Source organism: Diplotaxodon limnothrissa, linkage group LG23 (assembly GCF_057381915.1).
Source record: "Diplotaxodon limnothrissa isolate DT_005_m linkage group LG23, D_limnothrissa_male_GT1.1, whole genome shotgun sequence".
Classification (NCBI taxonomy): Eukaryota; Metazoa; Chordata; class Actinopteri; order Cichliformes; family Cichlidae; genus Diplotaxodon; species Diplotaxodon limnothrissa.
Window position 1 is genome coordinate 12,512,845 of NC_140617.1, and position 25,448 is coordinate 12,538,292.

The window sequence follows — 25,448 nt, forward strand, 5'->3', positions numbered from 1 at the left end:
TTTCTCTTCTCTTTAGGTGGCATGCAATCACCAGACTGTAACTAAAGCACAGAGGCCAGTATTAGAGCCTTTCAGTGTTACAGCGATTAGAAACTGCAATGCAAAAGCCAGGCACTGTTGCACTCATATTACGTCACTGCATGTCACATCTAATGTGGTGCCGCAGGCAATTTGTTTTTGTTTTTTCACTCCTCGCTTACAAGTGTAAATCTTGTATTCAAGTTTATAAAAAAGAAGGTTGTAGTTAAAGTCACTGTGACCTCAACACACTCCAGAAACAAACAGCCATTATCTCCAGGATCCTGGCGTTAATTTTCCTATCTGCTCTGTCAAGTCAGAAATGTCGGCTCATCTGGTCTCCTGTTCTCATCGTGAAGATCTCTCTCGCTTTGCACTTTGCCAATTTCCCATGATTGAATGTAATTGGGACCAGATAACCCCCTCCCCCTCTCTCCTCAGCAGTCTTTGATCACTTCTGACCTGGCTCCAGCTCAACTCTGACACACTGGCAACCATTTCTTGGGTGGTTTGTGATTGCTCACAGACAGACAGTGAGATATATTGAGTATTGATGTGTGAGCCACAAAACGCAGCTCACTATATGTGCACTGGGATAGTGTGAGGGTATTTTATTTATTTACTTACTGTTTTTTGTGGGGTTGTTTATGTGTGTGTTCGTGCATTTTGGGAGTTATTGTCTCGAGAGAAGAGAACAAGATGTGCAAAAAGATTCCCGAATTTGATTCAGGAGATTTGTAAATCCTCTGCAAATTACTGTTGCCTATTTCTCTTCTCCCCGCCGTTCTCCTCTTTGAAACTCGTCTTCTGAGGCAATCGCTCCCAGATGGAGAATATTAGATGTAATCACTTCCATTTGCTGGCTCTTTTACTCTCACTGCGAGGTGACACGCTGTCTCCGTCTGACATCTCCTCGCAATGGACAGTTACCGAGAATTCATCAATCACTTGAGACGAGGAACTTTGACAGCCCGAATCTGGTAGAAATCTTGTTATTTGATAACTCAGAGGAATCTACAAATCTGCTTGTGTGACTGATAGGTGTATATATTCTGCGCTGTGTGCGAGTGGCCCCGTCAGTGCCATTCTCTGTGGTGTTTCAAAAGTGTCAGGTGCACTCAATATAAATTTCATAAGCGCATATAGAGCACAGGGCACATACATACTGATGGAGGTTGCCGTTTGATTCTAATACTGTGTCGAGGGTATTGGCTCAGCTTTAAAGTTAGCCATGAGCCTTACAGCTATTCTGCCATCAGAAATTTTAACCTGCCATATGGAAGAGATGAAAATCAGAGATGAGCGAGCCCGACATGTGGAATTAATGGTGCCCACGTTTCTACCTTCAGACTTTATACATCTTTTACTCCATCTTAATACAAGTGAAAGCCTCTTCTTATGTCCTCATTTTGAATTTGTTCCTCTTAATCTTTCTGTACTTCCTCTATCTTGCCCAACCACTGCTGTCTACGCTGACCTCCTACCATCGCTCACTCTCTTTCGCTCTCGCCTCTATTCTTCTTTCCCTCGGACAGACAATAAAGCAAGCTTTTCCATGGCTGACCTGCAATTCACCCCTCCCTGTGCACCATCCCATACCAGAGACAGCGAGGGTGAGTTACAGCTCAGGCTCCAGTGTGGTGTTGTGCCGTCGCAGATTCTGGACCAGAATTTGGGTCCCACAGGACCAGTCTGCTGTGTACCGTTCAGCACTGATGGGGTCACGTAGACTCCTGACATGCACGCACTACTGTTCTTTGGGGAGGGGGAGTGAGATTTAAAATGCAGGAAAGAGCCAGCTCTGGCAAAGACCTGCAGTTCCACTTAGGTCAAGGTGACTCCTCTCACATGCACTCCTTCTTGAGACAAAACCAGAGCAAATTTTGACCTTCATCTTATCCCACGTATGCGCTTCTCTGGGCTTATCTCACGACCCTCCTTTGACACAGACACATCGTCGACCTTTGCATCTGTCAAATTATTCTTCATGCGAATCAGATGTTGCAGAGACGGGAAAGAGAGTTCTCCTTTGCTGCTTGGCCGTCACTAGAGGAGGAGCACCTGTTTCCAAATAAATCTAAGATTAAAAAAAATGATACACCGCAGCTCGATTGTGTGTCTGGAAATGTGGGAATCTGATTCCTTGTGCGCACACAGATATTCCCTCCCACGTGAAGTCTTCATTTATATCTCCTCAGGTTGCAAGTTTTTGCTTATCTTAAGTGAATTTAAGAATTTCTACATTTGAAATACCGGCTGAGAGTCACATGTTTTGCCAGCAGCTTTCATCCCAGTGAGGCTCAGAGCATTTTGACCTCAGGGTCCCAGGGTTGAGGTAGAGGCGCAGTCAGCCCTCACTGGTGGAACCATGAACCGTGTCAGGTCATGTCAGCTCTCTGCTCAGCTCCCCTTACTTGAATGTAAATAAAGCCAGTCTAGCTTGGTTCCACATCAACAATACTACTGACTCTCTTTTGTTCGGGCTAACGGATGACATTCTGAAGGGAGGCTCTGTTATTTAAACCTCTTTTTTTTGCCACTTTTGAAAGCTGGAGCCTCACATTAAATGGACAGACGCTTGAATGTTGATCCTCTCACCTATTTCTCTGCTGGACAGTAAATAAACAAATTCATCGAAGATGCAAGACGTATTGTGACCTAAAAGGACTAATCAGATGTTTTCTTGGCACAAGCGAAATCCAAATCGAGCATTGCTCCATCGCCAAGAATAACCCATTTTAACTCAGGACCTCATCCCAAAGTAAAGAACGAGGGGAGCAGAGACCAGGTCCCAAGAGGTCATAAATTGTTGAGACAGACCCAGTTTAGGCAGGGAATTGAGCGCAAGCAGAAGCTCCCTTAAAGAGTCTAGTGGTCTCTGTTTCTCCCAGAGTTTAACCCTATCACCTCTTCTTACTGGCTGCTCCTTTATTCAGTAGGCTGATTTATTGAAGTTCACAAGGGAGAAAAACAAGCGTAGCATAACCATCAGCCCTGCCTGTGATAAATGACCCACACCGCTATCTTTATCTCAAGTGGGACCTACAGTTCCAGTGGGTGAGAATGAGTCTGTTGGCATGTAGCAGGATTATATTTTTATCTTATTTTATTTTTTTACATAAGAGAGACACTTTTATGTTGGTTTTATGCTTATCCTTGTACAAAAGAATTAACAATACATGGATATAAATATTTCAAAGCAGCTCTTTTTGCTGTACTTCCACTACTACTTTGTAGTTTTCTCTATTGTCTTCCACTGTGTCGCCCAGTGTCCCCCTTATCCCTTGTCGTGCCCCTGGCTGTCCCAGTGCAACATAGCCCCTCTTCTCCCCAAATGAAATTCTTTGGAAAGTCATTTTATATCACCCTTTGACTGTGCATTGAACTGTAAAACCACCCCATTGGAAACAAAATAAAAGGATAGGAGAGGGAGAGAAGGGGGTGGGAGTGGTGGTGGGGGTGGGGGCGCAAGGAGGAGAATTATAATTCTTTGCAGGCCTTTGGTATTAACCCAAACACCAGAGCTGTCAGCAGTTCAGAGAGGGAGGTGCGAGGGGCAAACATTCAGTGTTAATTGGCACTTTGTAAGCTCTGAGTCTTCCTTTTGTGAGGGGAGTGGAAGAGAGAGTGAGCGTGCAAGAGGGAGGAGGAGGGTTGGAGGGGGGAGTGGTCAGCAGAGGGGGGGGGGGGGGGGGGAGTGAGCTTGTTCTTGTAGGTTTGTTGCGCCTTGTTGAGGGTGTTTACGGTTCACTTCTTATCCTTTGTTAATTGGGCATTCTCTCCCCCAATGAAAAAAAAGAAAAAAGAATTCATGTAACCCCTAGCCTGCCACCCATGCTCCCTGTGACTCACCCCACCACAAAGATCAGCAAGAGAGGGATAAATGACAGGAACATAACGAAGGGATTGTCCCGGGCATGTCGTTTAAGTTTTACATGCTCTCAGTTTGACCAAAATCGCTCTGACATTGTCCTGTTTGTGGCAACTCCTACCAAACAATTGGGAAAAAATAACATTGAAATTATGTTATTTCTTAAATTTGCTCTGGGAAAATTTGGGCTTGTTTATTCTTATTTTCTCTTATCTCGTTTCTTCTTCTTCATCTTTTTTTTTTCGCCTCCACAGATGCCAAAGAAGCAAACGTGAAATCCTCGACTTTATTTTTAAGAGTTAAAATCGTATTTTTCTCCTTGGGAGCAAGAAGACTTTCTTCCGCAAACTTCCATCTGATGCCCTGGATGTTAATGATGATAGAGGACAGCAGGGATAGAACAATGTTAGACCATTTGGTACAGGATGTGAAAACACCCTGTCTGTCCTCTTTGTGGATCCGCTTCTTCCGGCAATGTGTTTGGAGTGTTCTGAAATAATTAGACAGGAACAGACTGGCACACACACACAAACACACACACACACACACACAAATAGAGAAGGAACGATAGGAAGGCACCTGTGTTTGAAAAAGTTCGGGGCAGAAGAGGGGGGTGTTGTTGGAATGAGGCTGTTGCACTCGGCTTCACAGCACCTCTGGCCTCTATCTGTCTCTCTCCCACCGACTGATGTAAATAATAATAGAACCAGTACTGAAAAGACACAGGTGTCAACCATTGTGCTGCTCTGAATGGACCTGTGGGAAAGAGGTCAGGGGTCACAGAGCCACCTCAGCCACCTCGCACACACCCACAGTTTATATTCACACTGGCGCTCCCTTTCATAGGTTCTCATCTCGTTGCCCTGTCCTCCCCCGTCTCACTTGCTCACGTTCTCCTTTTGTTATCATAGCTGAATGTTTTGTGAAAACTTTTCAGAGGTCACGAACGAGCTCGGTGTTCAGGAAGATTAACGTTCTTTTAAACCAAATCATCTCACACAGCTAAAAAAAAAAAAAAGAATGCATGGAATATATAAAATCTAACACTTACATGAAAGAAAAAATGAGAATATTTATGGTGTTTGTTTTGCAGTACCATGCTGGTACCTGCAATTCACGCAAGCGGCTCAGAATTCACATAAATTTCAGACTTGACCTTACACTCACACTCTACAGCTTTAAAGCTGTTTATATTTCTGAGATAACTTATAGAAGAAAAAGGAACTCTTTCAGTTTCACACTGGCATTGTAATGAAAATGAACCATTGCTTTAATAACCCATTGCTTTTCTGGATCTCAGATTTTGAAGCATGTTATTTGCATTGTCTAATAATTTGTTTGTTGTTGCTGTTGTTGTCATTAACAAGCCCCATCTTAGTAATGGACAAATCAAATACTAGACTCTCAGAAGGACCTCACAGTAGACCATATTTATTAGAAATTTCAACATCCAATGACGGGATTTAGACGAGAGGAAGCCAAGCAGGCAGCTACTAGCTACTACTGCTGCTGCATTCCTGTCATAGTACATAGTATACATAGTATAGATCTGTGTGTTACCTTTGACCCTGCATAGATATTAACAGTACCTTATCATGAGACACCTATTTCCCATTCTCAGCATTTGGTCAATTATTTTCACTGCAGCAGTGACCGTGATTAATGTCAAGCACGAAGGCAACATACACAAGCCAGCACACATGCACAGCATGCCAAGGCCCCATTTTCTGTTGAGTTCGACGAAATGATGGATGGAGCCGGACAGAATTTGTGGAGTAGTACCTTTGTGCTCAAAGAAGCAGGACAAGAAAGAGTTATAAACTGGGACTGGTGCATCAAATTATTTTCATGGATAGGTGACTATTTATGGTGTGAAACATGACATGTCTGCTGCATCAGCAAACTTTGTGTGCAAATGTAAAACTGAGGACACACTATATGATATGTGCAAAAAGGTAATAGACTTATTTTCCATTTAATTGATTTTACTACTGTAGCACACCTAAGGTCTGTCTGTAGATACAGAGATTAAATCATGCTGAATCACCGAGAAAAAGCTGGATTCAAACTGCACTACAGGCCTCAGTAAGTAGCAGTCTGATTGGCTGATCAGTCGACTACCTTCCAACTTTTATGTGCAGTCAGTAAAGCAGAGAGGATCTACTTTATTCCCGGCCTTGGCTGTTTGCGGTCACAATGAAAATGTTTGATCTTTATTTACAGCTTTGACTAGGAAAAAAAACCCTTGATGATAGAAGAAATATATCTGTAGCATTTGCAGAGGTGGATAATAATGGAAAGAAACGTAAATAAAATAGTGGATGTTTTAAAGATTTAGTATTTACTTTATCTTCTGTGTGTATTCTGCTGTCACTGTTGTGGGAGGATGCTCCTCAGCATGTCAGAGCCATGCACAGCGCAGATAGAGATGCTGGAGAAGGGTGAGAGGATTTATTACCCGGCATTAGGAGCACTAATCTGTTGCAGGTGTTTCAGGCTGTTCTCCCAGGCCATGCCTACTCCCCTCTCCAGGAGGCCCCACCATTGTGCGTGCATGTGTGACAGAAGAGAAGACAGAAGGAGGGAAAGGAACGGAAAGATTTTTCTCTTTCCGTGCTGTCTACAGGGAGATTATACCATTTCCAAAATCCTCTCCAATCACCAGCAGTGTCGAGATAAAGACAAAGAGAACATGTATTCTTCTTGTCATCAGTCATATCAGTCACAGAAAACTGCAGAGTGCAAGTGAACTGTGAAAACTCCTTTATTATATATCAAGGACGTCGTATTCTTCTTAGAGAATTTCGTGTAAATATATTCAAAAGGAACAGTTTGTTTCTCAACTTTTCAAACTACTTTTAGTGAGTCTTTTTTGTGACAAGGACAGCTCACTCCTGGTATACAGTAGAAAACTGCTTTGACAGCAGGGGACAACTTCTAGGTTGTGTTACAATAGAGAAAGACCACCAGGATGGATTGAACCAACAGCTTCACAGGAAGCCTGTGGTGCCTTTGGGGATGATGAACAAAGGCACAAAGGAAGCCACTGAGAAAGTCCCGCTCTATAGGAAGTCTGCACCTACTGTGGCCAGCTTTGGGAAGATGAAACTAAATGAAATGGAAAAGATAGGAGGAGGAGGACAATCCAGGGTTTGGAACACAGAGGGTCACTATTGATATGTTGATGGGAGCTTAAAAATCTCAAAATTCAAATTCAACACAAGTCTATTAAAGATAAAATCTTTGACATTGATTTGTTTCATTGCCATCAAATAATTGTTGCTCTGATTTTTAGGCTTTTTTTTTTTCTTAACTGTTAATGTGCTTGAAGCTAAGACACTTCAACGGTTTGGCACTACTGCCCTCATGTGGACATTCAAAGTACTGATCAGGTTTGTGTAAACCTTTTTGTTACCTTTAAGATGAAGTAGAACAAATATTGCACTTCTTTAATGCAAAATGGTGTTATCTTTGCGTTTATGTGTGTGTGTGTGTGTGTGTGTTTTGGGCTTAGATCCATTCCTTCACTTCACATATCCACCCAGCTATATTACTGTAGGGTTTTAGGGTTCAGCAGGGAAAACAAAGACTTAAGATTATTTATATTGTTTGTTGTCACTTGCTTTTGTCCTTTTGTCCTATCAAATAAAAAATGTAGAGTTATTTAAAAAAACAAACAACATTGAATTAATAAGAAGTGCTTCCGCTCCCTTAAGGCCAAAACAGAGAGAATGAGGAGGAGCTTCTTCCCCCAGGCTATTTTGGCCCTGAATCAGGTGTAGGGCTGGACTCTCACACACACATCGCATCACCACACGCACTCTGGTTTTTCTTTTTGCACACTTCTTATAATTTATCATTTCTTTTTTAAAATAATTTCCCACATGAACTGCTATTTGCACATTTTTACTGTAAATTTCTAAGTTAAAATCTGTAAATTCTTACTGTCATTTAATGGTCGAGCATTGCACAGCAATAAGCATTTCACCTCATGTCATACTGTGTATGGTTTGTGTGTGTGACAAATAAAAGTTGAATTTGAATTTAAAGTATGAGAGGAAAGAATATGTTTATTGCTTTTCATCTTTTATTAGTGAATAGCAGAAATGTGAAACTTTAATATACCATTCATGGCTGAAAATCATGAAAGGAAAGTGTGTGAGAGAGACAGAGATAGTCTTATTTGTAGTAAATCAGGTGCCTTCTTTCTGAATTTTCACTTAGTGGTGCAGTAACGGTTGGACAGCGGTGGCTGTGCTATGCAGATAGGAGCTAATCTCTTTGAGGGAGACGAAAATGAAACAATTTCAAGCCGTAAGCTTTTTTCCCCGTAGACATTTCATAACTGGACAGCTCTCAAAAGCAAGGTGAGAAAAGTGGAAACTGGAAAAGTCAAAGATTATGCCATAAAACTGGGTGTATTAAAATATGAAGGCTAAGATTCAGAGGAATGAAAGTGACATACACCGGCTACAGACGAGCTGTCCATGGTATAATCCTGCCCAGTGTGTACATCAACATTTAAAAAAATCAATGGCAAAGCTGTAAGCCAACATCCAAGCCAAATTTCTGTGTTTTTAATTAAAGAGGTGTAGAACTGTGCTTTAGATAAATGTTCTTCATGGGTTGTAGTTGTAGGAACGCTGGACCACATAGTCTGTAAAAGAAGGAATCCAATCTTTGGTGAGAGTCCAAATGTATGTGAACCAGGGGTAGAAAAGCTCTGGCTGTCTCGTAGCTCCCGTGATGATGATGTTCAGGGCGGCCTCTGTGGCGGGGTAGGCTGGCATGTTAACCTTTCCCCTAGGACACAAAAAATTCTTGCAATTAACTCATGTAAACAGCACAAATGATTTGACTGCAAATCTTTTTATGCATACTAACTTGACTTTGCTCATAGCTGTTTCGGTGTCAATGAGCCCCAGTGTGCACACAGAGATGGACACATTGCTCTTCTTCATAGCCAACTCATGACGAAGAGACCCAAAGAACCCATTCAAGGCACTTTTTGTTGAGACGTATGGAGCTGTTAAGGGACTGGGCATTTTACCTGTGAAGCATCAACAGCTGGAATTTTCTGGAGTTTTCAAACTTAACATGTCTCGACTTTCCTCTGCTAATCGATTCTTGGAGCTGCTTTTGGTTGCTCCATTATGTGGTTCGATAACCAAGGAGTCACCACAGCGGGTCGCTCCGCATGCTTGACTAGGCAGCTTTTTCTTTCTTTACACTGGATCCCCTCAGGGAATGTGTCAGGAAAACTGGATGGTCCACTACAGGACATTAGGCAAAAACACATATGATGGGTAAGGTGATAAATATCACTAATGTGGCTAAATTAATTAAAACTTGAAATTTTGATTTTCTCCGAATTATTGCATGGTCTTTACTTTACGATGTAAAGTGGCTTAAGGTGACTGTTTTTGTGCTTTGGTTGAACTATAAAAACAAACCTACCTGCAAGTGAGGAAACAATCACCAGCGATCCTTTATTTTTCTCAAGGGAGGGCAAAGCTTTCCAGGCCATCTGAATATAGCTGAAGAAATTGATCTTTGTACACAAACAAACATTCATGACTGAGGGCATTCCTTTCATTTTATGTTTCTGATAGAGCATCAAAACGCTCCGTTACCTTCATCAGCCACTTGGCATGTTCTACGTCTCCATCCCACATGGCGACACGGGTCGAGCCGATGTGATTGAGAACCAGGTAATCCAAACCTCCCAGCTTCTTCAAGGCAAAATCTACCACTCGATCAAGGTCAGACTCATTGGACATGTCTGCTGCTATATAAAAAGCCTCCTGGGCTCCCAAACTCAGACACTTTTCTACTACCTGTTAGTCACAATCAATAAGAATGGCATGAGTCATATAGCTAAAACTGCTACTCCAAAGAACTAAAGAATATCCTCATGTACCTCATACTGCCTTCTGAGCTGCTTGATTTCTAAAATATCATCCCTGACATGACTTACATAAACACTAGAACTAAATGACAGCATCTTAGTAGATTTTGAGTAGTTTGTATTGACTGACCTTCTGCAGTGTGTCCTTGCTTCTTGCTGTAATAACAATCTTGGCTCCAAAGCGGGCATAATGATATGCCATTTGTTCGCCGATGCCTTTACTGGACCCAGTCACCAATACCTTGGCACCTCTGAGAGATTCTGTGGCAAAGATTAAATATACTATACTAATGGCATGTCATTATACTAATACACAAACATGGTAAAGGTGTAAGTGAAGCATTTAATAGGAATAATGCAGATGTGTTCAACGACCTGGAAACAATCCTTGCTGTTAATTGTCACTTTATAAATAAAATATAATACAAGCCAAAACTGTGTCCTCATATGCTCTTGGTGTTATGGTCTGTTTTGACTTTTTGCAACCATCCAAATAAAAAGATTGCACTTTGTTATTTTTGCCCGCCCAAGTATTGCATTTGGAACCCCTACACCACACAACCTGAAACTTTCAGGTTGAAGGACATTTGGAAAAGTTTCGGCCTTGACAGTAATATATGAGGTGGTTAAAAAGTCATATACTGTGCTTAATCAATAATCTGCCTTTTCAGGGACTTCTCTTTGTCCAAGAAACACTGTTTTGTTTTTGAAGTGATTCTGAGATCTTATCTTATCTTTTAATGTCATTGACATCCAGTTTTTTAAGTGTTCACCCCTCATGCTTGATAATAGTTAAAGTCTTGTTTCCACACATTAACAAAAAGGAGAAATATACAGAACTGAAGTTTGGGAATATCAGATATCAGTATATCTGCAAATGTCTACAGATGGAAACAAATTAAATGCTATTGTCCATTTGTGAAACATGCTTATTTAAAATGCCAGAGTGATATACAAGGTGTGGTAGGTCGTAAACCGGCTGGATGCAAAGCGTTGTAATTGTTGAATGGAGCACATGTCATGTGCAAGGGCATAACCAACAGTTCATTGACACAAATCAGATTAATTCAAATTCATTGCCTGTAAAAATCGAGGTGCAAATCTCATAAACACATATTCTATTCATATAGAAAACAGAAAACATATCAAATGTTTAAAGTGAGAGAACATACTATTTAAATAACATTGATCTTGCAGGGCGAGTGAGGAATTATTATTATTATTTTGATATATATATTGGGTGGCTGTAGCTCAGGTGGTAGAGCAGGTCATCTACTGATCGGAAGGTTGGTGGTTCGATTCCCGGCTTCCCCTAGTCTGCATGCCAAATATCCTTGGGCAAGATACTAACCCGAAATTGCTCTCCGATGCATTCATCGGAGTATGAATGTGTGTGAATGTCAGTTGTGCTTGTGCGAATGGGTGTGAATGCACAAGTTGTGTAAAGTGCTTTGAGTGCTCAGAAGAGTGGAAAAGCGCTATATAAGAACTAGTCCATTTACCATATATAAATATAACCGTTACAATCGAATCAGAATGCAATGCTGCAGAGACACCTGATCTCTTGCATGTAGAAACTTTTCCATACTCCTGGAATCTTTTGATGACGTTATATAATGTCAGTGATAGGATATTTCAAGTTTTTGCTATTTTACGTTTTCCTCCAGCTTTTTCTTTTTGTACCACTTACTCTTCTAGTCTTTCGTTGCCCCTGCCCCAACATTTTTGAGACATGTGGCTTCCATCAAGTTCAAGATGAGCTAATATTATTCTTAAAATGGTGAATTTTCCCGGCTTTTGTAAGTTCTCCATGTTCTATTGTGAATAAAATACGGGTTTTGAGAGTTGCAAATCATTCCACTCAGATTTCATTTGCACTTTAAAGTCGTTAAATTGCTTACTGTTTTCATAAAATATCCTAAAAACAATAAACCTTTACTATCCTTGTTAAAGAGATATGTTTGGTCCATGCAAATCAGAAAATTATGTTATATGAGTTTATTTATTATGTGTAATGACTTTACATGTTTCATTCGGATGAGCTTAAGTTTCACAGTCCTGACTGTATGGCAAACATTTGATACGGAAAATGCAAACTATAATATCTGGGAGTAGGTGACGAGGAGAATACAGGAATATATAATTCACAAATTCATTCACTTGGCTTGCTTTTGCTGTGTGTTTGGATCATTACTCATCTGTAATGGGAACTTCTGTGCCATCAGTTTTGCAGCATTTAACTGAATCTGACAAGTGGTAGCAGAATTCCTCCTGCTATTTCTATCAGCAGTCTTAGAGTCATGTTATTTCCTGTGAACCATTTGAATGCAAGTTCAACAGTTGAACGTCACTTCAGACCTGTTATCTGCTTAATTGATGCACACGTCAACGTACAGATGTTTATTAGAAATTACTTTTAAGCCTCAATCAAAATCAAAAGCAAGGTCATGAGTTAAAAGATAACTACTTCAGTTTTGGAAGGCACTGCACGTTTTTATTGTCCGCACAACTGTTTCAATCAGTCAAACATTAACTACAGAGTGCAATGATCTTTTACCTCGTATGAATCTTTTAACTTTAACGTCTAACCTAAGTAAATGTCATATGCAGACTCCTTTAAAATGCTTTCATACACTGTTTTCACGCCATTCATTCCATAAACAACACCCCAGCCTGTTGCAACCTGTAGCTCTAATAGCACCGTCTTTTATCAGCAGAACTGCTCTTTAGGTCATTGAACCAAAGTTTACAGATAAATATAGATTAATACTTGCACTCAGTAACAATAAACATAATCGTACTTTACCTGCATCAAAATTGCTGGTCCATCTGATGGCCAGGAAAGCAACAAATATCCAACTTAAAATAATCTTTATGAAAGCGTTCATTTTTAACAGCTGGCTGCTAGTTGTTTTGAAGTGTTGGGCTTTAGACAGTTCACGTTTGAGGACACAAACTGCCTTTTATGCAACCGCATTCCATTCACACTCCTCCTGTCACTCTGTAAGGAGGCGTGTTTTCAAAAGTGGTGAACTTCAATAAGGCCCGCCCTCAAATGCAAAGAGAAAGTGCTTTTTTATCAACACATTTCCTTACAGTAGCTTTAACTTTTTATTTAATAAACTGCACAGTGTTTGATTTAATTAGCAATAAATAAATCCAAAAAGATAAGACATCAAATGCCAGTTTTAGTCTGTCATGTTTAGCATCTACATGGATGTTAAAAAAAAATCACCCACAATAATTATTTATCTGAGCTGAGCACTAAATCAGACAAAAAGCCTGAGAAATCAGACAGAAACTCTGTGTACAGCCCAGTTGGATGATAGATGATAACAAATGAGACTGGTTTTTGAGTTTTCCAGTTGGGGTGGACAAGGCTAAGCATCTGGCTTTCAAATGAATTCAAACTCAGTCTTGGTCTTTGATTTTGGTTTAATAATCTAGTGTGGAAAATTGCTGCCACACTGCACCCTCGGCCTGAGCTTCGAGGATTCTGACAATTAGTGTTGATTCGTTTAAACTAACATAATCATCCTGCTGTAAACAGGTTTCTGTCAGGCAGAGTAAATCAATTTGTTGATCAATTATTAGTTAACATACTAACAGGGACTCAGAAGGAATGAGAACTAGCTTTACAGGTATACATAGTTACTCAACAGTCACCACAGATATGATGAGTCCCAGGGACGTCACTAGGTTTTAAGGACAGGGGGGGCTTAGCCCCCAAGAGATGCACACGATATGAACGAACGTAGTGAATGAGCACAAAATTTCACAAACAGAAAACAAGACTGAGAAATTGTTTTCCTACTTTTTTGGACAGATTAAACATCCTAGGCCACCAATAGATCTATTGTTTTATTTCAGTCTGTTTTATAATACAGTACAACAAGAAAACAGAAGAAATGTGTTTGCTGCATCAATAACAAGAAAAAAACTGAAAATAAAAAAATACATCATTTTTATGGCTTCAATTGCCAGTTACTTGGTGGGTGGAAGCATCAAAGAATGACGTCTATTTAAGTGACGTCTATTTAAGTGCTATTTATGACACTATGTTTGCACTGAAGCACCGCAGCAATTTCCTAATGTTGTAAACCTGCTCAACATTTGGCAATAAACCCCTTTCTGATTCTGATTCTGATTAAGAGTGGCAAATCGGTCAATCACTCTGTTGTGACTCAGATGCTTTTTCATGTCTTTTTCAATAGACATGACTGCAAGACCGTGAAGTCTTTTCTGACCCATTGTTTGACGCAGCCAGGAGTGCAGCCGACGCAGTGCAGCCGACGCAGTGCAGCCGACGCAGTGCACTAAAGGACCTTTCGCACGAGCAGCTGCTGACAGGCACTGTTAGGGCAACTTGGATGGTTGCCTTCAGAGAGGGAAACATGTCTGAATCGAGGAGGTTGTACACAGACAACATATTTTTGGGTGGACATCCAGCCTCTGTTTTCCGGGTAAGAAAGTTTCTGGCCACCAGAACCTCCTCTTTTTTCAGGTCAAGTCTATAGTGCTTTGCAAGTTCATTCAAGTGTGGTTCACTCAAGAAGTTCTCAGATTTAGGACTGCATGCCTGGATGCCTTTTAGCAGCCCTGCGTCTACACTGCAAAATCTTTGATCAAGCTCGCCAACCATCCGATCCACACAAGGGAAAAGTAACTCTCTTTTCAATGTGTCTGAGTTGTTCAATTCAGTGCGTGAACCCACAGTTGCCTCCAGGACAAAATCCTCCATTTTCCTCTGCTTGTGCCTTGTCTTGGCACCTGGTTCAGGGATACTGTGGGTGTTACACAGGGCCTTGGTTTTCTCATACAGCTCTGTAGCAAATGCATCTGAGTGTTTGCCCTTAAGTGTCTCACACACAGCTTGTTTGCAGATAAAAGCTTCTGCCAGGTCTAAAGTCTCTTTCTGCAGGAATTTGTGGAGTCCTTCGGTTACAGACAGAAACATCAGTAGTGCATAGACTGCTGAGAACTTGTAGAGCTTTGCTCTGAGACCAACAGCTATGGGGGATCCAATTGCAAAAAAAAATTGAATAAATAAAATAAATAAATAAATAAACACCAAATTATTTAGGGGGGCTTAAGAATATTTTAGGGAGGCTTAAGCACCCCTAAAATAGGCCTAACGACGCCACTGATGAGTCCTCCATACTGTCACTAGATGGTGCTGAGGTCTCAATATTAAAGCAGCTCTAACCCTCATATTCTCCTCAAATATTACTATCATAGGCAATGGTTCACATACAATTGTGAACCAACATCAGTGAAATAGTCAGAACATGGAAATGTTCTTGTCCAGCAGTCAAGTGTTTTGTCTGCATTACTGTACACATGATGTGCAGAGAGTGTGTGCATGCTCCTTGCAGATATATCTCTTGCATTGTGCACAGGTCTTCCTAATCTTTGAATCACTCCTGGTGGGACAAACCTGGCACCTGCCTGTGGTTTGTACCACTGGAAAATTTGGGCTGAGACTTTTCTTTCTGTTACTTTGCTTTCTGTTAAGTCTCCTTTTCTTTGGTTTTGCATTTCTAATTATTTCTCCCGAGTCCACATGCTGGCTTTCTTTATGAGCTTGGCTCTCTGCTTCAGGAGAGCTGTGGTCACTTTACTCATAAGGAGGAATCTCCATAAAGGTATCAGTCTCCTGCTTCAGTCCAACCTGCTCGCCCTCATGACTTCTACAAAGTTCCTCCTGTTACTCTTTAATCTGTGGAGGCTCTGGGCCATCCTGGTCCAGACTGGAGTTCCTCTCCTGCTGGTCTGTGAGAACCTTCTCCTCGTAAACATGCTGCTGTTAGAGGTCTGAAAAGACAAATACAGAATAAAATGGCAGAAAACAAACATTTGAGGAATATATACTGTTCTGAACCATTAGCAGGTGGCTCACATTTACCAGTGAAATTTAACGTGCACATATGTGACCAATTATTTGGGCGCTGATGCAGATGATGGTTTAGTCATAAACCATCATCTGCCAGTACTGACATCATTACTCCAGTGCAGTCACCTTCTTGCCTGCCTTCTGTGAGCTAATCAGCCTTTTAAATCTCAGTGCTCTTTTGACTTTCTGCCTTTTACACTCTCATTGTGCAACCACTGAACCTAGCCATGTGGGAAGGCACAAGCCCATTACTGCCACCTAATGGACTGGAGTGTGGAGAGAAGAATTGCAGGGGGAAAAAATCAAAAACTATATTCTTTCCATCAATTTTATAATTTGAAGATACTGATATAACAGATTGCAAATTTTCTGTGTTTCCTTCCTTGTGCTGGTAAGCTACGGTGAAACTTTAGTTTTGGTCAATTTCTTTCAACCAGTCTCTGGATCTTTTGAATATGAATATTTTACATTAAAGTTGATCTATAAGTCTTGTACTACTATTCCTTGTGATATTCTTTTTGATTTTTCCTTTCAACTTGTGCTGCAGACTTGGATCAACAGACCACATAACAAGTATCATTAATCATTATTTTAAATAATATGGTTTATTTGAAGAGTTTCAGTCAGGTTTCAGAGCTTCAAATAGTTTTCTTCCTATTCAAAAGGGAGTTTTTCCTTCCCACTGTCACCAAGTGCTTTGTCAAAGGGGGTCATATGATTGTTTTATGTATTATTGTAGGGTCTACCTTACAATATAAAGTGCCTTATTGACTGTTGTTGTGATTTGGCGCAGTATAAATGACCTAGGTTTCGTTGTGCCTGTGGCTGTCAGTCAAAGCAGACAATTGCAATAGGAGGCTAACCTTTTTGTAGCTCCATAATTAAACACTAATAGTGGCATTGGGGTTAGCACATACAAGAAAAAATCTAAATTTAAAGTTATTAGGTCTTCATACCTTCAAGGTGCAGAACAAATATTTCACTGGCAAAAAAAACATTTTTTTCCATTTGCTTTTATGTGCATTATCATACCTCACGTTATTTCATTCTTGACTTTGTTTGCTTTGGGCTTCTCTATTGTGTCACCCAAGTAGCTTCCTGACTGCTCTTCTCCACTAAGCTGTACTGACCTGGAATATGCTAAACTGCATTTTATGGTAAAAAGATATTTCTGTCAGACTATGGATGACTTATGTGGTCTGTTATTATGATCTACCTTTCCTTCCTTTCATTAACCACAATTAACACCAACAAACATGTCAGGAGGAAGCTGGTTTATTTTTTTGTGTTCATTATCAGCAGCAACAGCAGCAACACGAAACGTATTCATTTATTTCATAACCAAATCTCATGTGAGGTATTGTGTCTGTGTGTGGGAGGGCTGAATGGAGGGGTGAGGTTGTCTTATCAGTAGTAAATCAGACTTTTTTCTTCTGAGTTTTCAAGTACTAGTGCAATAATGTTTGGACAGCAGTGGCTGTACTATTGACACAGACACTAATGTCTAAAATGTTAAAATAGTAGCCTAAAAAGTAAAATCCCAAGTCCTGAGCTTTTTTATCTGTATACATTTTATTACTGGACTGTTCTCAAAGAAATGATGAGAAAAGTGGAAACTGAAATGTCAGAAATGTTCCCGCAAAACTGGGTGCATCAAAATGTCAAAGAGCTAGGCCAAAATCCAAATTAAATGTTGATATTTATAATTAGGAACATGTATAATTGTGCTTCAGTTGTGCTGAATAAATGCTCTTCATGGGATGTAGTTGTAGGAGTTCTGGGTCATATAATCTGTGAGAGAAGGAAACCAGTCTTTGGTGATAACCATAAAGTATGTGAACCAAGGGTAGAAAAGCTCTGGCTGCCTTGTAGATCCCGTAATGATGATGTTCAATGCAGCATCTGTGGCGGGGTAGGCTGGTACAACAGTGACGCCCCTAGGATAGAGAAAATTCTTACACTTAATTCAAAAATATCTCAAAATACACAATGTCAAATATTTCTGCATACATATATTTGACTAACCGGACTTTCTCCATAGCTGAGTCGGTATCAATGAGACCGAGTGTGCAGACAGAGATGGACACGTTGCTCTTCTTCATAGCCAGCTCATGACGAAGAGACCCAAAGAACCCGTTCAAGGCAAATTTGGTTGAGGAATATGGCGCCACGAAAGGAGAAGTTATTTTACCTGTGAAGCATCAACAACTGTTAGAGTAGGAGAAGCGTCTTCAGTAGCTTTCTTGGAGCTTTCAAACACTGTCAGAACTGGTTACGACGGGGAGTCAAAGTCCATTTTAAACGCATTAGAGAACTGCTCTTTTGCTCAAGCCTGTGTTTAATATTGCTCTTGTAATCGTCTGTTATTGTATATGATTCACAAATTTCTATTCATTTGTCTGTACTGAATGTCAGTTGTTTGGTGTAACTTCTGTTTCCCCTTTGGCCATTTCAAATCTCTGAGCTCTGGAAGTCCAACTTTTCATCTTTTGGTCTAGTTTAGCTGTTCTCAAACTGTGTTAAGGGGCTCTGCTGAGGGGCCCAGCGCCACTGCAGAAGGGAAGGTGGGCAGGTAATGAGCAGGAAAAAATAACCAACTTGATGCAGGTAAAATACTTTTCTTAGAGTTTGCTGATTCTAATATACTGACCTTTAGTTCACTTTTCAACTTTGGTCACTTTTATTCTAACAAAGCTTCTTTCAACTGCTCCCTGAATCACAAACCACAATGGATGGTTTTGGAAACTGTACTTCTTAAAGTACTTTTATTGCACCATGTTCATTCACTCATGAGCTGCTGTAACATGAATCAAATGGCTGAATTGCCACCTCAACATCCAGTCAAGTTCTGTAGAGTCTTGCTAATGACCTACTAATTTTATTCAGGTGTGTTGCAGCAGGGACACATTTAAAAGTTTCAGGACAACAGCCCTCGAGGACTGGAGTTTGACAACTGTGCTCTAGGGGAATACCCAGGCATTCCCATGGTACCCAATAGATCTAATTTCTCCTGTCATACTTGTGTGTGCCCTGAGGCCTCCTGCCAGTCTGACATGCCAGGAGAGGTCTACTTAAGAGTTCTACTTAAAGCACATTGTAAATGACTGAGGTCCTCACCCTATCTCTAAGAGTGAGCCCAGACACCCTGTGAAGGATACTTTTTTCAGCCACTTGTATCTGCAAATCTTATTCTTTTGGTCACTACCGCCAGCCCATATAAATAAACGAGCATAACAAGGTAGACTGACCAGGAAATCGACAGCTTTGCTTCTGCGGTCAGCTTTGTGGTCACTTTCATGCTTCATATTCCTCAACTTCCTACCAAAACTTAGGCTCCTTCCCCATTAAAGATGTCCCCACGTCCCTTACAGCAAAAAAGCCAACAACTAGACTATCAGTACTTGTGACTTTGACTGGCGCCCAATCCAGAAAACACTTTCCCTCTACAGATTCTCCTGCAGATAGTTGACCCATGGTACAATAGACCTTTTGGGCTTGTTTTAGTTGAGCTCCACAAGAATTTATGGCCCAGCCACCTGGTGCACACAATCAAGCTCCAGAGTGGCTTATTAACTCTTGTCATCATAATACATTAAGTTAATCTTAATTACTGTATTACTGTACTTATTTATCAGTTGCAGTAGAAAGTGCCTTTAAAAAATGTCAGTTTAATTGTATCTGGTGGGTGAAAGTATTAGGAGGTATATATGTGTACACACAATTTGTATTTGATAGTTTGTCATCATCTGCATAAAAAAGTATAAAGTATAAAAATGCTGAAGAAAAATAAACCTACCTAAGAGCGATGAGACAACAACCAGCGATCCTTTATTTTGCTCAAGGGAGGGCAAAGCTTTCCAGGCCATCTGAATATAGCTGAAGAAATTGACCTTCACAAAGAAACATTCATGAATCAGCATAGTCTCTCCATTTCCTGTTTTGAATGACCATCAAAATACTCAGTTACCTTCATCAGCCATTTGGTGTGATCCACATCTCCCTTCCACATGCTGAAGGGGCTAGGCCCAATGTGATTGAGGACCAGGTAATCCAAACCTCCCAGCTTCTCCAGAGCATAATCCACCACTTTGTCAGGGTCAGCCTCATTCGCCATGTCTGCTGCTATATAAAAAGCTTTCTGGGCTCCTAAACTCAGACATTGTTCTACTACCTAAAGGCCAAAATTATTAAAAATGCACATGGTTAGTTAATTGAGAGAACTACAGAATGTGTCTATTCATAACTGTCACAAACCAACACAAGTAAATGGCAATTTATGAGCAGAATTTCAACAGTTTATTACGTAAACTGACCTGCTGTAAGACTTTCTCCCTCCTTGCTGTGATAACAATTTTGGCTCCAAAGCGGGCATAATGATACGCCATTTGTTCACCAATACCTGTACTGGCCCCAGTCACCAGTACCCTAGCCCCTTTGAGAGAATCTGAAACAAAGGTTTACCGTATTCAACACGGAATGGAATTGTTTTAATACATGAAAGGTTAATAGAAACAACAAAAATATGTTATTTCTATTAGTCAACAATAAATAGAGTAAATGACCACAGTAACTATGGCATACATTATTAATGTGTCTATGCATGCAGAAAAAGTTTTTAAGTGAACTTGATGACAATGAAATAGTTTCCCATATGGAAAAGATATATATAAATCTTATAAAGTTTGTATCTGTCTTGTGTGAAACTTGTATGAAAAGCATACAAGAGTGAAAACAGATATAAGATCCCTTGAAAAATTATATAATGAAACTTGTATGTTTTGGATACTTACTAAAACAATATATGAAAGTAATGAGAAAGTGGCCACTTTCATGAGTAAATCATATAAGTTTTTACTATTTCTTTTCCATATGGGTTAGTTTATCTAGAATCATTCTTTAGGCAGATATAAACCCTAAAAAGATAAGATAAGCTTAGCCCTCCATATATTGCTTCAGGTCAAAGGGCATTTGAAACTTTTCCATCTTGAGAAATTGCAAAATGCATACTCTTCATTTGGACTAGTAAAATGCTTGGATATTGGATATTTATTTATTTCACCAGAATTTCCATGCTGTATTTTGTTTTTGAAGGTCCCATATCACTTGTTTGTTGCTTTAATTCTTTGCCTGGTGCTATAAAGATTTAAATATCCTGCAGGTTTGAAAATTTTCACTCCCCATGCTGGAGAATGGAGCCATATGTCAGTACCGTATTCCCCTCAAAGGTTTAGCTAAATGTGCTATCAACTGCATGTTCTCTCTCTCTTATTCCACTTCTTATTCCCATTAAGGGTTAGGGTTCATGAAGCAGACATTCAAACTGCATTTTATTACTAACCAAAGCAAACACAAGGCATCTGAAACAAATCGTCCTGCGCTGTCGTACATTTGTGAAATATAGGCATTTAAGCTTTAAAAAAATGTGGTATTTTATAAGGTTACAGTGTTGCAGAGTAGAGCACATGGGATATGCAAGTATACATAACACTAGTTCACTGACATGGACCGCATAATTTCATTGCTTGCGGAAAATTGACTCTACAGTGTGTTCTCAAAATGTGAATAAATGCTGGATTCTCTCTTTGGTAAGGCCTTGGTCACATGCGGAGAGCAGATTATTATCAATTACTCGCTCACTTTGTACTGTTTCTAATACATTTCTTGAACAAATCATTAAATTGTTACTATTACCTTTCCAAATTGGCAGTAATACACACCCACACCATAAAACTGCCTTTTATTTGTTAATAATGTGGCATGTATTCTATTATTTCTATAATTCTAATATGAATTGTTGGTTTAATTTTTTCAGATTTTATGTATAATTTTTTTTTAAATAGCAAAGTCTGACCTGGCATTTTTACTCAGAATGCTGATATCTATAGATATCTGCTGTTGTTTTTGTTGTTTTCCGGGCCTTCTGTACATTATTTTTTTTCAAGAATGTAACTGGTAATTTAAACATTCCTGTGGTTTCTGGTTTTATAGCTCATGTTTTTGCTTTTTCAGCCTTTGATTCCATCACTAATTCTTTGAAACCCATATTGAACATGCAAATTGATTTCTTGGACTCAACTTCAGATCTTTTATCTCCTTAATCTGGCTACACCTGACCATAAAGCCTCAAATTATTGGCCCGGGTGCTTTTGAGCTTCAAAAATCAAATCAAAGTTGACTGCACATGTATTAGATATCTATTAAAAACAGACTTCATATGTATAACAAACAAGAAAAAAAAAACAAGAAAATCCGTCATGATTTAATTCATAATAATTAGGAAAAAAATGACGTAAAATATTGTAATTATGACTATAATAGTGAGGTGTTACGAGATACTAAGTTATAACTGTGACATAACCGAGTAGGCTATTTAGCTGTTTTCAACTTATACATTGCAAATCCATACCACGCATATGTATGGACCACTGTAGGTCCAACACCACCTAACACATTATTGTCTGCTGGACAAACCTGCATGCCTGCTGCAAGTTTGCAACTAAAAACAAACAAGTACTTTCTCACAATGACAAAGAACAGAGTTTACCAGCATCAAATCTGGGTGAAGTCCATTTGGCAGCCAGGAAAGCAACACATATACTAGCTAAAAGAATTTTTGTGACAGCGCCCATTATGGCAGTTTGGTAGCAACTGATCGGAAATGCTAAGCTTTAGAAGTTTCTGCCAACTTTCACAATCCCAGTTTGAGAAAACTAAGCCCCTCCTTCCACTTTGTAAGGGGCGGGGGTTGGTCAGATAGGTCTGCCCTCTTTCATGGACACAAATCATTTTTTTGTTATTTTAATACTTTTAAAAAAATCTATCTATTTTTTTTAATTTATCGAAGCGCCAAAATCTTTAATTTATTTGCCTATACATTTATAGTATATTGTTACTATTGCTACAAAAAAAAAATCAAGGCTGACGAATCTGCGCCTCTGAAATTACATCCGCCCTTACTTTTGAAATAGCAACTTTATTTACAAAACGCTGGTGCACACGGATCATCAAGCAGGGTTGTCCTTCAGTACAGCTAACCAGCTAGCCTGATCTACGGCTCATTGTCAGAGTTCTCGTAATAACAGCTTCTTAAAGGAGAATAGACCGCGCTGAACGATGGCGACGAGGATTTGGCCTGTTATGAAGTTAGTATTTTTATTTCAACTCCCGCGGTTCCCTATACTATTACTGCTCTAAATGCTCTTATTGGTAATTAAGCTAACTTAGGCTAAGCTAGCTGTCAGTCATACCAGGTCATTTTCAGTTGATTTCGTTTTAGCTCCAAGTTTAAGACTTAAAATATGCTTTTCTTAATGGAGTTAAACTTGGGCTGATATATTAACTCTCTGAAATAACGTGAGCTTATGTGGGCGATTGTAAATTTCCCAACTATTAACTGCTAACTTGGCATCAAAGAATAATTTGTTGTTTACTTTGATAACAACGACGTGTGTCTGTAGTTTCAGTTTGCCCTGTTGGGAAATTGTGGTATTTCAGATTAATTGCATTACTGCATCTGTTCTTTCATTTCCAGACTGGCCACCAAGGTGACCATTGCAGGAGGAGCTGTCTATGTTGCCTATGACTCTGGTCTCTTGGGGAACAGTGAACAGGGCTCAGAGGCTCTGCGTAAGGCCAAAGCAGTAATCCCACCTGCCATGGAGGAATGGATGAAGTACTTTGGTGTGGAGGTAGAAGATGCACGTTATAAACAACTAGGTCTTCCTGGATCAGTGCCACTAGGCCTAATACAACAGAAAGTAAAATGGTTTTATAAAGTCGTTGCATTAAATGGATCAGTGCTGCAGACAGCAAATTTGATGACTTGTACCATAAATGTGTAGAAATTTCTTTTTGCTTTCTAGCCTTTCTCTTATGAGATCAGAAACGCTCTAATGCATACATAGTTACAGTACAATCATGACATCATAAACCTTTGTGAGGCATGTACTTTGATTCGTGGTAATGTATGCTGCAGACCTAACTAGCTCTGGAGCAGGTTGTGGTCTAGATTAGAGATCATCAGGTTGAAAATATAGTCAATAGCAATTCTTCAGATTCTCCTGTGCATTAAGTCTGGTAACTGAGACTTACCAGATTTAGGACTGAGACTTTATTAAAGTAAATATCTTTTCCAGCATTGCTGACCAAAGTGCTTAAAGTGCTCATGCTCTTTTAATACTACTGGACTGGCTGTTTCTTCCCACACACACTCACACCGCTCCTTTAGCTTCAACACTGCTGTTGCTTTATGTCTGTATTATTTAATCTTTTCAAATGTTTCAGATATCATAGTTGTAGCTTTGTAAGATCCGCCCATGTTTTTGACTGGTCGACTGCTGCCAACATCTATTTGAATACACTCCTAGCTAGATTGTTAAACTCTGGCTTGGCTTAGTCGATAAACACCTTTGTAATTCTGCTTATCTTGGTTCTCAGTGTTATTTTAATTGAAGTCAGATAATGGAAAGATATCCAGGGAATGCTGAAATTGCTTCATAGTACAGGTCCTAGTTCTGCTGACAAACCAGTTCAGGTGATTTATTCACAAACTCCAACAAGCAAGTTTTCACTTGAAACAGTGTATAAGTGCGTCTGCTCTTCATGATTTTACTTTAAAACTTGATTTGTTTATTTATTCATTTTTTTTTTTATTACTGTTTTGCACTGGACAGAATAGTAGTCGTATTGTCCAATTATAATAAACACTTTTCAAAATTTATTTACTTATTTAAACTTTTTATCTTTTTCTAAATCAGACCTAAGATAAATTAGACCTTACAAGGAGTGTTTTCACCTATACTAATAGAAAGTCTGTATACCAGCTCCAATATGTTGTTAACAGAAAATAATGCACCCTATCCCTCTTGTCAGGCTCAGCTTCCAACCATACCTAAGATTGAGTTCTCTCCTGTTGACGCGTGGAATTCTGGTAAGAATTCAATTATTTGTTCCTTTTTTAAAAAAAGCAAGGGTAAAAATTTGCTGTGGTCACAAGTTTGGCACAGACTTTCTTTTGTGTATTTCACTTGTTACATGTAGTAATAGTTTTAAAATTGTTTGGAGGCAGTAGTCTGTTTTAAAATAATTTTGGCATTGGTATTACTTTTGGTCTAGATCCTATATTGACCCTGATTTTTCACTATCTAAAACCTAAACTTCTCTTTTTTTCTTTTGTTGCAGGCGTACAGTGGACGATTTCAAATCTTTCTGAGGCCCCGACAAAAGCCACTGAATACACAAGTCAGGGGCTGCAGTACTTGAAGGACCTCACAAAGTGAACATGAACTCTCTGGACAGCCTCACATTATCAGTCCTTTTGACTTTTGCACTTCAGAATGACATTACTTCTTCAAATGTTGAACCCTGCCATAAGAATGATGCAACACACAACATCAAAGAAAACTGCTAGATTAAAAGCAAGGAGGCTACTCTGCTGAATGGGTACTGTGGTTTTCTAACTGATAGTGGCCTTTGATGGGAGATGTACATAATGGGAAGGAAATTTTATTTTTAAGAAGGCAATCTTTCATTTTGTGTATACCTCAAAATTGTGTATACCAAATAGTTGCTATCGGCACTGTCCAGCAGAGAGTGTTATTCTGCCCTCACCTTGCCCAAAAAATGTTAAGAATATCTGTGTGTGTATATATATATGCAATTTCACTATTTGTGAGCAATATATCAATCTTCAAACATCTTGTCTCATCTTTAGTTTGATCTATCAAGTCATATCACATATAGTGCTCGGTCGACAAAAA

The 25,448-nt window shown here is 39.6% G+C and overlaps 3 protein-coding genes across 4 annotated transcripts; 1 reads left to right on the top strand and 2 right to left on the bottom strand.

Moving 5' to 3' along the window:
- Positions 1–7,972: 7,972 nt before the first annotated feature.
- LOC146607652 (hydroxysteroid 11-beta-dehydrogenase 1-like protein) lies at positions 7,973–12,748 on the bottom strand. Its single transcript, XM_085347527.1, has 6 exons — positions 12,604–12,748; positions 9,928–10,058; positions 9,523–9,726; positions 9,347–9,440; positions 8,774–8,939; positions 7,973–8,692 (listed from the first exon to the last, which is right to left on the bottom strand). Exons 1-6 carry the CDS (start codon positions 12,683–12,685, stop codon positions 8,509–8,511), a joined length of 861 nt encoding a protein of 286 aa, XP_085203653.1. The 5' UTR covers positions 12,686–12,748; the 3' UTR covers positions 7,973–8,508.
- Positions 12,749–17,328: 4,580 nt separating this feature from the next.
- On the bottom strand, positions 17,329–22,362 carry LOC146607653 (hydroxysteroid 11-beta-dehydrogenase 1-like protein). The gene is made up of 6 exons (XM_085347700.1): positions 22,235–22,362; positions 20,004–20,134; positions 19,658–19,861; positions 19,487–19,580; positions 17,716–17,881; positions 17,329–17,627 (listed from the first exon to the last, which is right to left on the bottom strand). Exons 1-6 carry the CDS (start codon positions 22,317–22,319, stop codon positions 17,444–17,446), a joined length of 864 nt encoding a protein of 287 aa, XP_085203826.1. The 5' UTR covers positions 22,320–22,362; the 3' UTR covers positions 17,329–17,443.
- A 325-nt stretch (positions 22,363–22,687) lies between these two features.
- micos13 (mitochondrial contact site and cristae organizing system subunit 13) lies at positions 22,688–25,378 on the top strand. Of its 2 annotated transcripts, none has more exons than XM_085348193.1 (4): positions 22,688–22,832; positions 23,222–23,378; positions 24,562–24,619; positions 24,871–25,378. In XM_085348193.1, the coding sequence occupies exons 1-4, from the start codon at positions 22,804–22,806 to the stop codon at positions 24,966–24,968; spliced, it is 342 nt and encodes a 113-aa protein (XP_085204319.1). In that variant the 5' UTR covers positions 22,688–22,803; the 3' UTR covers positions 24,969–25,378. The 2 variants fall into 2 exon arrangements, with proteins under 2 accessions (XP_085204319.1, XP_085204320.1); XM_085348194.1 differs by having other exon boundaries at positions 24,562–24,615; positions 24,865–25,378.
- Positions 25,379–25,448: the final 70 nt, after the last annotated feature.